At 41.2% G+C, this 15455-nt stretch overlaps 1 protein-coding gene across 14 annotated transcripts in view; it reads right to left on the bottom strand.

The window, feature by feature from the left end:
• Positions 1-15455, bottom strand: part of REXO5 (RNA exonuclease 5) — a 72468-nt gene that overhangs the window by 53147 nt on the left and 3866 nt on the right. For 12 of the 14 annotated variants that reach the window (XR_016226148.1, XR_016226147.1, XR_016226150.1 and 9 more), the window contains 7 exons: positions 14464-14560; positions 11744-11887; positions 9395-9483; positions 7367-7482; positions 4362-4500; positions 4167-4261; positions 2750-2852 (listed from right to left, as the gene is read on the bottom strand). Coding sequence is in view for 6 of the 14 variants with exons in the window: in XM_051847881.3 (XP_051703841.2) it covers positions 2750-2852; positions 4167-4261; positions 4362-4500; positions 7367-7482; positions 9395-9483; positions 11744-11887; positions 14464-14560 (783 nt within the window). In the remaining 8 variants the exon portion in view is untranslated. Of the gene's footprint in view, positions 1-1435; positions 1545-2749; positions 2853-4166; positions 4262-4361; positions 4501-7366; positions 7483-9394; positions 9484-11743; positions 11888-14463; positions 14561-15455 lie in introns of all 14 variants that reach the window. The other 2 variants (XR_016226154.1, XR_016226153.1) reach the window with 1 other exon arrangement.

Raw genomic sequence — 15455 nt, forward strand, 5'->3', positions numbered from 1 at the left:
GTTACCAGATGTGTTCTGGCTGCTTAGCCAAGAATGGCAGTGTGTTACCAGCCAGCTACTGATGCTGTTCACATGAATATAGGAAATGGCCCAGTAAGGTTAAGGGAAAAGAAATGGCAATTTTGGCTCATTCTCATTCTCTAGTCACTTAAAATTTACTTCTCTGCCAACATGCTATTTTTAGAAATAATAGAATGGCTTTTACGACAACATCAAAAATGACATATTAGTTTAATATGAAAGCACGTGACGTCTACTGTAGTTGATATATCTTCTTTCATAAAGTAGGAGTGCAACTGAGAATTGTGATACAGAGAGAACATATTTTTAAAAACTATTTGTTATAGATTTATAGAAACAACAGAGTTCCCATATGCCCTACACCCATTTTCACATATTAGTAACAGATTAGTATGATGTATTTGTCACAATTAACGAACCAATAATGATATATCCAATATTAACTGAAATCCATGCTTAATTCAGATTTCCTTAGTTTTTACTCAAATAAAACAATTTTCACTGGAAATGAAAAAATAATAGGTTCTCAAAATGTGGTATGAGGACACTTGAGGGTTCCAGAGGCCTTCCCATGGGGTTCATGAGGTCCTCCCTCCTCCAATTACGTCATACAGCAGAATGAATGCAAAAGCAAGTACAAGGTGGTTGGCAGTATGTCTTAGTGGGTAAAGCTGCCACCTGCAGTACCAGCATTCCATGTGGGCACTGGTTCATGTCCCAGCTGCTCCATTTCCAATCCACTTCCTTTGCTAATGGCCTGGGAAAAGTAGCAGCAGAGGACCCAAGTGCCTGGGCCCCTGCCACCCTGGTGGGAAACCCGGATGAAGCTCCTGGTTCCTGGCTTCAGCCTGGCCCAGCACTGGCCATTGCACCCATCTAGGGAGTGAGCCAGCATTGTCTTCCCCTCTCTCTAACTCTGACTTTCAAAATAAAAAAATCTTTTATAAGATAAAATAAAAGCAGGTACAAAAAGCAATCTGACTTCTATTAAGCTAGAAGTTCATTAAGTACGAAATACATTAAACAATGAAACTCTTCCCACTTTTTTTGAAATTCCTTTTTTCATACAGATAAGTCATTTGTGTTAACATATAGTTTTTGATATTTTAAACAAATATTACAAATACTTTCTCTCATTTCATTTTGAATATGATAAATTTTGATAAAATACCTATATAAGCAAAATTTGAGAACCTATAAAGTAGTAAAAAAAGATTTACTAGCCGGCGCCGCGGATCAATAGGCTAATCCTCCGCCTGCGGCGCCAGCACACCGGGTTCTAGTCCCGGTCGGGGCGCCGGATTCTGTCCCGGTTGCCCCCTTCCAGGCCAGCTCTCTGTTGTGTCCTGGGAGTGCAGTGGAGGATGGCCCAAGTGCTTGGGCCCTGCACCCCATGGGAGACCAGGAGAAGCACCTGGTTCCTGGCTTCAGATCAGCGCAGTGCACCAGCCACAGCAGCCACTGGAGGGTGAACCAACGGTAAAAGGAAGGCCTTTCTCTCTGTCTCTCTCTCACTGTCCACTCTGTCAAAAAAAAAAATAAATAAATAAAAATAAAAGAAAGATTTACTTATTTATTTGAAAGAGAGGGAAAAGGAGAGACTGAGGGACAGAGAGAGAGGAAGATTAACATTGCGATTGATTGATTTCTATCCACTGGTTCACTCCCCAAATGCGCATAATAGCTGGGGCTGGGCCAGGTGGAAGCCAAGATGAGGAAGTCCATCTGGTCCAAGTGCCTATTAACCTGCTTCTGATTCAGCCCCCTGCTAATTTTCTTGGGAAACACCAGACAATGGCTCAAGTACTTGGGTTCCTGCCACTCACATGGAAGACCCAGATGGAGTTCCTGGCTCCAGGGATTCAACTTGGCCCAGCCCCAAATGTTACAGCCATTTGGGGAGTGAACCCCCTGATGAAATATCTTTATCTGTTTCTCTCCCTCTCTCTGTCACTCTTTCACATAAATAACATTTTAGAACAGCATATTCAGTAAGAGCTCAGTGAATGGTGACTATCATATTTACATGTCCAAACAAGATCTTTTTGGAATATCTTTCTTACTACAACAACACAAAACACGATTCTGACTATTGATTATTATTCTATATGGACCACAATTTATAGACTAATGATGAAACATTATATAATGGAATAATCTAACAGGTTAGTATGCATTATAAGAAATTCTGTCAGAAACAAAGATCCCTTAAATGCCTCCCTTATGTGTTCTAATCCATACCCACTAATTATTAAAACAATGGTATGCCTCCCTCCAACTCCAAGAACACAGAAATCCACATAGATTATTTTTTGCTATTAGTATCAGCTGTAATGATCACCACCACTGGCATGGTGTTTAACATATTGAATGAACTATGTTAAGAGCTTTATACACAGTATCTCCTTTATCCTCACCAATATTCTACAGAAGCATGTGTTCCCATTTTACAGATCTAGAAACTGAAATTATCCATAACAATTGCATTAGATTACACAGTGAGACATTGCACAGACTATATTTAAAAACTAGCCCAGTTTCAGACACTATATACTTAGCCACTACATAATGCTATTAATACGTGCCTTAATCACAAATGCAACAAGCTTAGCTTCAATCACACTCCCATTTTTTGAAGAGAAAGGTAAATGAGAGACTGTGTTATGTGGTTTTCTTATCCATCCCCACACATTTGAGAAAGGCAAACATGCTGGTCAAAGATACTAACCTTCTTTGGGCCGTACTTAAGGAAATACTGAGCCAATTCAAGGGTTGTTCTAGCATCTTCTGTAGCATCATGACCAAGCTTGTTTGGGCATTGTATATCCTTCCTGGAAAGTCAAGATACTACTGATACACCTGTGAGCATTTTTAATGACAGATTAAACCACTTCAAATGTTCTGTTTAGGGGCCAGCGTTATGGCGCAGGTTAAGCTGCCTCCTGCAATGCTAGCATCCCATATGGGCACTGATTCAAGTGCCAGCTGCTATGCTTCCAGTCCAGCTCCCTGCTAATGCACCTGGGAAAGCAGTGGAAGATGGCCCAAGTCCTTGGGCCCATACACCATGTAGGAGACCTAGATGAAGTTCCAGGGTCCTGGCTTTGGTCTGGTACAGCCCCAGCCACTGTGGCCATCTGGGGAGTGAACCAGTGGATGAAAGATCTCTCTCTCTGTCTCTCCCTCTCTCTCTATAACTCTGCCTTAAAATAAATCTTTAAATCTTTAAAATAAATCCTCAGTGGAGAATGGAACTGGGAATGGGAGAGGAAGGAGGAAGTGGGTGGGAGTTGGGGTAGGAGGGGAGTATGGTGGGAAGAATCACTATATTCCTAAAGTTGTACTTATGAAATTTGTACTCATTAAATAAAAGGTTTCTTTGGGGAAAAAAAAATGTCTGGTTATATAAATTTAAGCATTCTGATGCATATCACAACAATCAAGATTTCTTAATTCTAGTTAGCTGCCTGACCCTAACATACTATTTGAACAAAAGATTACCCAACAAAAAGTCTCTGGCCCACTCTGCAGTCATCCTCTTGTCTCAGTTCTTAGATGTAACATCTGTTTAACTCACCCTCCAGAAATTTATTATTTATATACAAATGTCTATTTGTATTGAAATCCTTTTATAGTTGCTTTTTTAAAAATATACACATATAGTTAAGTGGCATATACAGATTGAGCTCTGCATCTCCATTTTATTCTCAGCAACACCTTTGGTTTCCATATTAGCACATACAGATCCACCACGTTATTTTCGAATAGCAAAGTGTTCAATGCAAACAACCATAATTTATTTAACCAGTCCTGTAGAATTAATCCTGTTATAATGAACATCTTTGTACACATGTGTTTCTACACAAAAGGATGTATTTCAATACAGGTATCTTATGTTTTGAATCTTTGGTCAACTTTTCTGCCCTTCCCTGAATGGTCTTATCCATCAAGTTCAACAATGAATGTAAATCCTATTACCTATCCCATAATATCATAATTTTATAATAAATGAAAGTAATAATGTTTAAAAACTAAAAGGAAAAGCAAATACCCTAAATTTTGCAATATGCATTAAATTATAGAAACTATACACTTACATATGTGCAATTTATCAGGACAGTATTATAATATGTAAACAAACCTACCCCAAAATAGCTTTGGCTAAGAACTTTAGTTTAAATCTTCTGCCCTGCTCTCTGATATAAAGCAATGATGTATCAATAACATATGGATGTATCATCTGAGGAAGAAAGAGAATAGAATGAGTGTTATCTTATGCTAAAGGCAACAACAAGTAAGCTGGGAGGTACAGTCTAAGGCTTTAGGTATAAGACACTCACTTTCAGTGCTCTGAGATCCAAGTCTAAAGAGTGGCCCACTAATACGGCATCAGGAGGAAGCAGTGCTTTCAACTGCCTCTGTACATCCTTGAGTTTGGTTGTCACTGGGTTAAGAATCTTTTTCGTAATTCCTGAAAACCTTTTAACAACAGAAAGAGAAATAGATATGCTAGGGGGCCGGCACTGTGGCACAGGTTAAGGCCCTGGCCAGTAGTGCCGGCATCCCATATGGGCGCTGCTTTGAGTACCGGCTGCTCCACTTCCAATTCAGCTCCCTGCTAATGCACCTGGGAAAGCAGCAGAGGATGGCCCAAGTGCTTGGGCCCCTGCAACCACGTGGGAGACCCAGAAGAAGCTCCTGGCTCTTGGCTTTGGCCTGACCCACCCTCAGTTGCTGCAACCATTTGGGGGGTGAACCAGCAGATGGAAGACCTCTCTCTCTGTCTCTACCTCTCTGTACTCTACCTTTCAAATAAATAAAATAAATCTTTTTCAAAAAAGAATAGACTTGCCAGGATATTAACAAGTTTTACTCACTGGAAAGTCATTTAAAAAGAGTAAAAGAAAAAAAAGTTTTATCTAATGTATGCTCAGTATCAAAAAGAATGAAAATACAAATAAGCAGAAATTGGGGCCGGTGCTGTGGTACAGCGGGTTAATGCCCTGGCCTGAAGCACCGGCATTCCATATGGGTGCCAGTTCGAGACCTGGCTGCTCCACTTCCGATCCGGCTCTCTGCTATGGCCTAGGAAAGCAGTACAAGATGGCCCAAGTCCTTGGGCCCCTGCACCCATGTGGGAGACCTGGAGGAAGCTCCTGGCTCCTGGTTTCGGATAAGTTCAGCTCCGTCCGTTGCAGCCAATTGGGGAGTGAACCATCGGATGGAAGACTTCTCTCTCTCTCTCTCTCTCTCTGCCTCTTCTCTCTCTGTGTAACTCTTTCAAATAAATCTTTTTAAAAAAATAAGCAGAAATTAAAAATTAGTCATAATCCCACTACCCAGAAATGATCACTTTTCACATCTTAGTAAATATCACTTCATATTTTTTGATACATAAATGAGGGTTCTTCAAAAAGTTCATGGAGGGAGCCAGTGCCATGGCTCACTTGGTTAATCCTCTGCCTGTGGGACCAGCTTCCCATACGGGCGCCAGGTTCTAGTCCCTGTTGCTCCTCTTCCAGTCCAGCTCTCTGCTGTGGCCTGGGAAGGCAGTGGAGGATGGCCCAAGTGCTTGGGCCCCTTCACCTGCATGGGAGACCAGGAGGAAGCACCTGGCTCCTGGCTTCAGATCGGCACAGCACTGGCCATGGTGGCCATTTTGGGGGGGGTGAACCAACGAAAGGAAGACCTTCCTCTGTCTCTCTCACTATCTAACTCTATCTGTCAAATAAATTAAAAAAAAAAAAAAGAAAAAGAAAGAAAAAAATAAAAGTTCATGGAGGGGCCAGCATTGCAGCATAGCAAGTTAAGCCACCACCTACAACATAAGCATCCCATATGGGTGGCAGTTCGAGACCCGGCTGCTCCACTTCCAATCCAACTCTCTGTTAACGCATCTGAGAAAGCAGCAGAAGATGGCCCAAGTGCTTGAGCTCCTGCACCCATGTGGGAGACCTAAAAGAAGTTCCAGGCTCCTGGCCAGCGCCACAGCTCAATAGGCTAATCCTCTGCCTGTGGCGCCGGCACACCGGGTTCTAATTCCGGTCGGGGCGCCGGATTCTGTCCCGGTTACCCCTCTTCCAGGCCAGCTCTCTGCTATGGCCTGGGAGTGCAGCGGAGGATGGCCCAACTGCTCCTGCCATCGGATCAGCGCAGTGTGCTGGTCGCAGTGCGCCCGCGGCGGTAGCCACTGGAGGGTGAACCAACGGCAAAAGGAAGACCTTTCTCTTTATCTCTCTCACTGTTCACTCTGCCTGTCAAAAAAAAAAGAAGTTCCAGGCTCCTGGCTTAATTAGCCTGGCACAGCCCCACCATTGTGGCCATTTGGGGAGTGAACCAGAGGATCTCTCTCTCTCTTCCTCTCTCTGTAACTACCTTTCAAATAAATAAAAAATCTTTTTTAAAAGTTCATGGAAAATGGAATTTAAAATTGTTTTTTGTTGCAAAAAATTTGAAATCGATACATAGATATTAATTCATGTATATATTTCATTTTTATAAAAATGAAATAATGCATGTGCTGCTTTAAAACATGATGTCACTTGGTATGTATCTTGAACAAGTTTTCGTATCAATAAATCTCTCAGAACATCCTTTCAAATTGTTGGAGTATTCCATTTTACAGATATAACATTTTAATTAATCCCCTACCATCAGACATTTATATTCCCATATTTTTGCAGTACCATGAGAAAAAAGCTTGTGCACACGGACCTGTTCTTTACATACTATCAAGTCATCAAGTCTGTTAACACAATAGTCTTCATCACTAACATGGCTGCTTTGCCTATGGATGCACCTTCAATGGATGGAAATAATACTGTTTCACAATCTCATTCTCTGCCCAATCACTCTGTGCAAATCCTGAAATTACATGATAATCTTTGGAATAACAGACCAAAACTCTGGGCTTCAAATTTCTATTATGGAAAAAATCAGTTTTGTTTTGGTTTTCGAGGTCAAAGCAGATTAAACTCTAAGATCATTTAACTGCCAAATGATAATTTACAGATTTTCAGCTGAGGTCTTAACAGAAAGCAAGGCTCCCTCCAGCTGTTTAGCAGTTGCTAGAAAATGATTACAATTGGGAGATTCTAGGACAAGGAAGATAATAGTGTGCAGACTTAACATCTCAAGAGGACTAGAAAACCAGAGCGCACACATTATACTCTGACAATATGTAATTTCAGTATTAAAATATACTGATATGTTGCCCTAGTCTGTTCTTTGATAATATATAAATAGATAAAACCTACATAAACGGATGCTCTCATCATCTCTGTTAAATCTTACTCCATTCTAATGTGACAGTTCTAGGAAGAGCTGGAGGTGAAGTGAAAAATACCTGGTGAGATAGTCCAGAATTTTGTTGTCTGGTTTGACCAGTTCATCCATAAGACAGGCGCCTCCTTCAGCAACCAGTGAGACCCGTGTTAGTTCTCTCCCCTTGGAAGTGAGGCACTGTAAGATCAGGAGGAAGTCAGGATGCTGAAGTGTGAAAGATACTGATTCCTCTCATTACCCACATCACAGCGATTGCCACTACCCTCATCTACCCACTAGAGTCCTGCAGGAATGGCACGGACTTTTACTTGCTATAAGATCCAGTATGAATTCAATTACTGGAAAGGATTTTCTCAAGATAAAGGGAAATAATATTAATCATAGCTGTATCTATCACTTATGAAGTATGTACTATATCCAGTAGTATGCCTAGCACTACTAATAAGTGATTTTTATTAAACATACTATTATCATCCAGTGCTGCACTAAGCATTTTATAGTGACCACTTAATCATCATCTTATGAGGTAGCTTTATTATTATTACAGAGGGACATGATGATGTTAAGAGGTTAGGGGACTTGTCTAGGGTGATATGATTCGGCAATGCCAGGATACATACCCTGACATGGGAGACTCCAAAACTTTTAGCTTTTAGCTTCCTCATTAAAAATTAAGAAACATTTCCTGAGGAATGAGAGGGGAGGGGATGCATTGTTTTTTTTAAGATTTATTTATTTATTTGAAAGGCAGACAGAGAGACACCCAGAGAGAGCAAGATCTTCCATCCACTGGTTCACTCCCCAAATGGCCGAAATGGCTAGAGCTGGGATGACCCAAAACGAGGATCCAGGAGCTTCTTTTGGGTCTCCCACTTGGGTGCAGGGGCCCAAGCACTTGGGCCATCTTCCACTGCTTTCCCAGGCCATTAGCAGGGAGCTTGATTGGAAGTGGAGCATCTGGGATTCAAACCAGCACTGATATGGGATGCCAGTGCTGTAGGTGGCAGCTTTACTCATTACGCTACAGTGCCAATCCCAAAGGGATGAACTGTTTTTGAAAGGAAATTTACTAAAATGAAGCCAAGTAAAACATAATGAGAGCTGGCATAGTAGTCCAGCAGATTAAGCCACCACCTGTGACACCAGCATCCCATACAAGTGCCAATATGAATCTCACTGTTCCACTTCCAATCCAGCTCTCTGCTAATGTGCCTGGGAAAGCAGAAGACAGCTGGAGTGCTTAGGCCCCTGCTACCCATGTGGGAGATCCAAATAAAGTTCTGGGATCCTGGCTCCTCTTAGTCTATCTGTCCCACCCTCTAACTCTGCCTTTCAAATAAATAAAGAAAATTTTTAAATATACCCACTTTAAAAAATATACAAGGGGTACTTATTCAAGGAAATCCCACTTATGATATTCAATGTGTAAAACTAAGCCAAACCAATGGCAATTAAGATAGAATCTTCATAGTAACAATAAAACACTTGTTCAAAAGACAGAAGGAGAAAACTAGTAATGAGCATTCAAGTAAATATAGCAACTAGTTAGACAACACATATTTATTCCTTTTCTGTGTTGTTGTTTTTTAAAGATTTATTTATTTATTTGAAAGGCAGAGTTAGAGAGAGAGAGGAGAGGCACAGAAAGAAAAATCTTCCAAAAGCTGGTTCACCCTTCCAAATGTCTGCCATGGCCAGGGCTAGGCCAGGCCAAAGGCAGGAGCCAGGAACTTCATCTGAATCTCCTACACGGGCAGCAGGGGCCCAAGCACTTGGACTATCTGCTGCTGCTATCCCAGGGACATCAGCAGAGAGATGGGTCAGAGTGGAGCAGCTGAGAATCCAACTGATGCTTATATGAGACTCAGCTGCAGGTGGTGTCTTAACTGATATTCCATAAGGCCAGTCCCAGAAAAATAAATCCAAGTTTTCTAAAATGCCCAGTAAAAAGGGCTACTTTCAGCTACTTAAACTATTTCTTGTTCCTGGAACTGAATACATTGGTTCACTGATGCATTACATTCAAGAAACTATCCTACTCTAGACTCCATTTTGCAACACCCCGTTGAAAATTAAAAATAACACTTACCATCTCACAGTCAAGACCAAAGAGAGGACTATTCTCTGTTACAGAACCATCACATTTGGTAGGTACAAAATTTTCACAGTCAGGAAAACCTAGAAGGAAAGGAATAAAATATTTCTCTTTTGAACAAGAAATAGTAAATATCACTCTTAGATTCATCCAAGAAAATACCATATTAGCTAGGCAGTTTGTGTATGTAAAACACTTGAAATACAGAAACTAAATAAAAGGCAACCTGTCTTCCAGTTTTACTCCATCTACTCATTTTCATACATATTTTGAGAAAAATAATAAAAGCTATTGTTATAGGGGATCCTGGGCCTAGAATTGCTAGCAGTTATCAAGCAACAATTTTTCATTCTTAGAGGAGAATATGACTAAATTATAGCTAAACCCAAAGTTACTGGACTCTCCATGTAGGCAGGAAGAGGATGAATAAAGTACGCAAATGACTACATGTGGCATCTTTCTTTCTAAATAAATCAGGAAAAAACAGAAATGAGATCCTACCAAAGTAGAGTTCTCAAAAGATTACATAGTAAGCAGAAAGTTTACGTAACGTTCACCATGTATGTCCCTCCACCCAAGTCCATTCTTGAGATTTCTATGAAATCCGCATTGAGAGTTGCCTGCATTTTCTGTAATCATCGCATAAAAATTACCTACAGAGGCTCAACAATAAGCTTATGGTATGCCCTCCATTGTGGACCCAAGATAATAAATAAGTACATTTAGTTCAGAGACACAAAAGCATTTGAATAATTGGAAGATTTCTACTTTCAGGCAGAGGCTAAAGCAATACAGGTAATATCTGGGTCTTGTTTGACAAGAAACAAAGGGACATATGAAAACTGTTAATCGGGCCGGCGCCGCAGCTCACTAGGCTAATCCTCTGCCTGCAGCACCGGCACCCCGGGTTCTAGTCCCGGTTGGGGCGCCGGATTCTGTCCTGGTTGCTCCTCTTCCAGTCCAGCTCTCTGCTGTGGCCCAGGAGGGCAGTGGAGGATGGCCCAGGTGCTTAGGCCCTGCACCTGCATGGGAGACCAGGAGAAGCACCTGGCTCCTGGCTTCGGATCAGCACGGTACGCCGGCCACAGCAGCCATTGGGGGTTGAACCAATGGAAAAGGAAGACCTTTCCGTCTGTCTGTCTCTCTCACTTTCCACTTGCCTGTCAAAAAAAACTGTTAGTCGGGGCCAGCACCATGGCTCACTTGGTTAATCCTCCACCTGTGGCACCGGCACCCTGGATTCTAGTCCCGGTTGCTCCTCTTCCAGTCCAGCTCTCTGCTGTGGCCCGGGAGGGCAGTGGAGGAAGGCCCAAGTGCTTGGGCCCTGCACCCGCATGGGAGACTAGGAGGAAGCACCTGGCTCCTGGCTTCAGATCAGTGCAGCGCCAGCCATAGAAGCCATTTGGGGAGTGAACCAACAGAAGGAAGACCTTTCTCTCTCTCTCACTGTCTGTAATTCTTCCTATCAAATAAATAAATAAAATCTTTAAAAAAATTTAAAAAAATAAAACTGTTATCAGTTTCCATCTCCAGTACTCTGAAATCGCCACTTAATTAGAAGATCAAATTATTAGTTATCCCAGAAAAGAAATGAAACCTTGTCCCAGGTTTGGGACACACTATACTTGCTACCACCTTTACCTATATCATTATTGGAAATAACAAAAAAATTAACATCTTCAAAATATTCACTGTAGAAGTGTTAAAACGTTAAAGACATGTTGCCTTGTTTTAATTCTCTAAGAAGGACTGAAATAAAATTGAACGAAAAAAAGGGGCCATCACTGTAGCGTAGCAGGTTAAGCATCTGCCTGTGGCACTGGCAACACATATGGGCACTGGTTCAGGTCCCAGCTGCTCCACTTCTGATCCAGTTCCCTGCCTTGGAAAGCAGTAGAAGATAGCCCAAGTGCTTGGGTCCCTTGCACCCACGTGGGAGACCCCAAAGAAGCTTCTGGCTCCTGGCTTTTGGCTACAGCCATTGCAGCCATTTGGGGATGAACCAGCAGATGAAAGACCTCTCTATCTCTCCCCATCTCGGTCTGTAACTATGCCTCTCAAGTAAATAAATAAATCTTTTTAAAGAATTTAATGAAAAGGAATAAATTATCACTGAATATTTCAATGGTATTTAATGTTCTATTCGTGTACTACCTAAAATCTTCACTTTACCGATCATGGTACATATGCCACACTTTGGGAAACACTGCATTTAAATTATTTCCTCATTAATGGAAGATGGAAAATGCAAGAAAGCAACCAGAAAAATGAACTTTCAACAGTAGAAATTAAACTGTAAGATATTCTTACATTGGTAGCAAATCATATTAAGTTTAAACCAACCTTGTAATGGAAAGCTGAATGTTTTCATTTCTTCCTTTGTCAGAAGGCATCTGATCAAGCTCACTTTCTTAAGACCGTATTTTCGAACGATAGGGTCATTCTGCAGGTTGATGCTGGCTTTTGAAATGGCAGAAGGTAAAGATTCTGGAACAAGAACAATTACATATATTTAGAATGTGTGTTTAATAACTTCAGAGGACAGGTCTCCTAGCCTTGGGTAGGCTAAGCAGAATAAAGATCAAAAGATGTATAAAACTTGACCCCAACTGTTAAGGGGCTTTCAATCTAATGCAGTAATAAGCACACAAAGAGAAAATAAACCCCAAGGGAGGAAGGGGGAAGAATGTATCTCAGGTTGGAGTGGTCAGAAACAGTTCAAGAAAAAAAGTGAGCTGTGAAGAAAAGGCAGATTCACATAGTTGGTTTATTAGATCTGCTCAGTACAGTGCCTGCCATTACCAGCAGTCCATTCTAGTTAAATCAACTCTACTTTCAGGCATCCACCCAAGAACCCCAAGCAGTACCATGTTCTTTTAACTGAGGGTGGAGGCAAATGCTGGTTGGCATATGAGTGGGCATCACTGATTGAATAAGGGTGTAGAACTAGTTCAAGGGAGCCTCAACTATAGACTGACCAATGACTTGGTATTTCTTGCCAAGACATGCTCAAAGGCGACAAGGGTAATTAAGCTGATCAGACTGCTTCTACAATTTTAACTAGAAAATATAAAGAATTGACCAGTTAGAATCCACATGCATCACATCAACAATATTGTCAGCACTAACAAGACTCTCCTTGCCTAAGGTGGCTTGAACGAGCATCTGATCTTTGCAGCCAAAAGATCCAAAGTATTATGAGTAGAAGCTGGCATTCCATATGTACAAAGCAAACTTGGTTTAATAAGATCAGTAAAGAAGAAAAAAGATCTATATAAGAGAGGCAAGGATAAAACAGAAGTGAACCCGGTTGCCCTCTTCCAGGCCAGCTCTCTGCTGTGGCCAGCGAGTGCAGTGGAGGAATGCCCAAGTGCTTGGGCCCTGCACCCCATGGGAGACCAGGAGAAGCACCTGGCTCCTGCCTTCGGATCAGCACGGTACGCCGGCCACAGCGCGCCGGCAGCGGCGGCCATTGGAGGGTGAACCAACGGCAAAGGAAGACCTTTCTCTCTGTCTCTCTCTCTCACTGTCCACTCTGCCTGTCAAAAATAAAATAAAATAAAATAAAACAGAGGTGAAAGAGAAAGATAAAATAGACCATTATGTATGCTTGGTTCAAGAGTTTGAACTTTAGTCTATCACAAAATACATAACAGGGAACATTATGAGAAAGGAAGTGACATAAACAAATCATTTGAGGAAGATAAGCCTCAAAAATTTGTGGAAGTAGAAACTACAAAGGCTTTGAAGTAATTCTGGTTTAAGATAATGGAAGCAGGGCCAGTGCTGTGGCACAGTGGGTTAACGCCCTGGCTTGAAGCACCAGCATCCCATATGGGCACTGGTTCAAGACTCCGCTGCTCCACTTCTGATCCAGCTCTCTGCTATGGCCTGGGAAAGCAGTGGAAGAAGGCACAGGTCCTTGGGCCCCTGCACCCTCATGGAAGACCCAGAGGAGGTTCCTGGCTCCTGGCTTCGGATGGGCACAGCCAACCAGGGAGTGAACCATCAGATAGAAGATCTCTCTCTCTCTCTCTTTCTCTCTGCCTCTCTGCTCTCTGTGTAACTCTTTCATATAAATGAATAAATCTAATGGAAGCAATGGCGGAAACGCAATATATGAAAGAAATTTTACGTAAGAAAAATGAGCAGAGCATGGCAACTAGCTAATTCAATCAACAGAGGCTAGCATCGTGGCATAGTGGGTAAAGTGCCAGTTGTGATGCCAGTATCAAACATGGGCGCATTTATGTCCCGGCTACTTCACTTCCAATCCAGCTCCCTGCTCAGCCATGAGGGAGACCAGATGAAGCTCCTGGCTTTGGCCTGGAGCCGCAGATCAGGTCATCTAGGAAGGAGATGGCACAATGAAAGGTAGAAAACTAGAAGCCAGATGTGCTGATAGAAGATTATAGCAATAACAGTTCTGAAAGTGATGGAAGGAAATGACTGATTACTCTCATGTTCCCAATGTGTAACTATTCAATTATTTAATTATATATGAATTCTGTTAAGTTCTATTCTATTTCATTACTCACTCTCTCCAGCCTTTACTACTCAAAAAAAACACAGGTTAGCTATTAATTTGCTTATAGGATACAACCTACAGCTTGAAAAACAGTTATCATGAATATACATATACACACACACACACATATAATCTTTTAGCTGGCTACCATCTAGAACTCCCTGTTCCTTTCTGTGAATTAGTAGCTGTCCTTTACATTAGTTAGGAATTGACTTCTCATCTGTAAGTGCAAAGTTCCAGTGACAGTTCAGAAATTACTCACAGTAATTCCAAGGGTCCAATGTCAGTGATATTCAGGTATTCTTAGCTACCTAACCAGATGGTTTCTGAGGCATAAACTCTATGGCTGTGGTTCTTGCTGTCTAATGTCTCGGGTAGCTGTACATTTTTTCCTCAACAAATTTGCTTCTCAAGTTAATTAGAACTCAGTTCTGTTGCTTGCTAACAATATACTCGACTGGTAAACCTATTTACAGCTATAACCACAACACCTTTTTAGAATGAACATATTATCAACCCAGAACCATAGTCATACCTTCCAGTGTCTTGGGTAGATCTCCAGTGGGTTCTTTCTTTTTCAGTCCAATGATATCAGCTAGAAAATTAGATGATGGAGGTGGCAAGCGGAATTTCTGAAAACACATTAACAGGTCTTTACAAAAATGCTTGCAAGCAGTTAAAATACAAGGATGTGAAAGGCATGGACTTCTATCCAAGTGCAATAAGAGGTCAAGACTTTGTTTGCAATGTAAAATGTTTCCTTAATACATAAAAGTGACAAGGTAAACGCAGTCATATTTACCACCATCACCCAAAATTTTCTTTACTTCTCTGATTATACATTGTAAAAAGGACAAGCATTATAGAAAAGTACAACTTAGACAAGGAAAATTGCTTATGTTTTTCAAAGAACTCCCATACCTAGTATTTTATTGGACAGCATGCCAGATAGTCAACAGGACAAAGCTGAGAGCTCTAGCCTCAGGCTCACCTGGTTTAAATTCCAACTTCATCACTTACTAGATACCTTGGGCAAATTATTCAGTTTGTTATGGATAAAATGGTAACAAAAGAAAGTATCTCTTACAGGACTGTTGTGATAAAGATAAAGCACACAGAGCCCTAAGTGTTCAATAAATGGCAGCAAAAAAGAAAAGGAAGACTTAGAGAAATCAAATTAGAGCTCATCAACTCAAATGCTTTGAAGGGGTAAAAGGATAAAAACAACCGATAGTGATGGAAGAGGCTATGGAAATATGGAGAGCACAAATTTCTAAAGATAGTGGCTACTGTTTAGCTCTAGATACAGTTCTAAGGATGCCTCATCTTATGAAATTTTTTTAAAGAGAGGAAAAACAAATTGCATTTAAATCTTACAATTTTGAGAAATACCATAGTCTAAATAGTCTAACTAAAATTGGACACTACCAATCCAGGAGCTATAGATAACCTGGGAATAAATGTTTTTCCCTAATTAATAACAATAACAACAATCAGAGACAAATCTAATCTCAACAGGAGGTCTCT

This window comes from Oryctolagus cuniculus, chromosome 19 (assembly GCF_051225735.1).
Source record: "Oryctolagus cuniculus isolate XC-2025 breed Fujian yellow rabbit chromosome 19, ASM5122573v1, whole genome shotgun sequence".
Lineage (NCBI taxonomy): Eukaryota > Metazoa > Chordata > Mammalia > Lagomorpha > Leporidae > Oryctolagus > Oryctolagus cuniculus.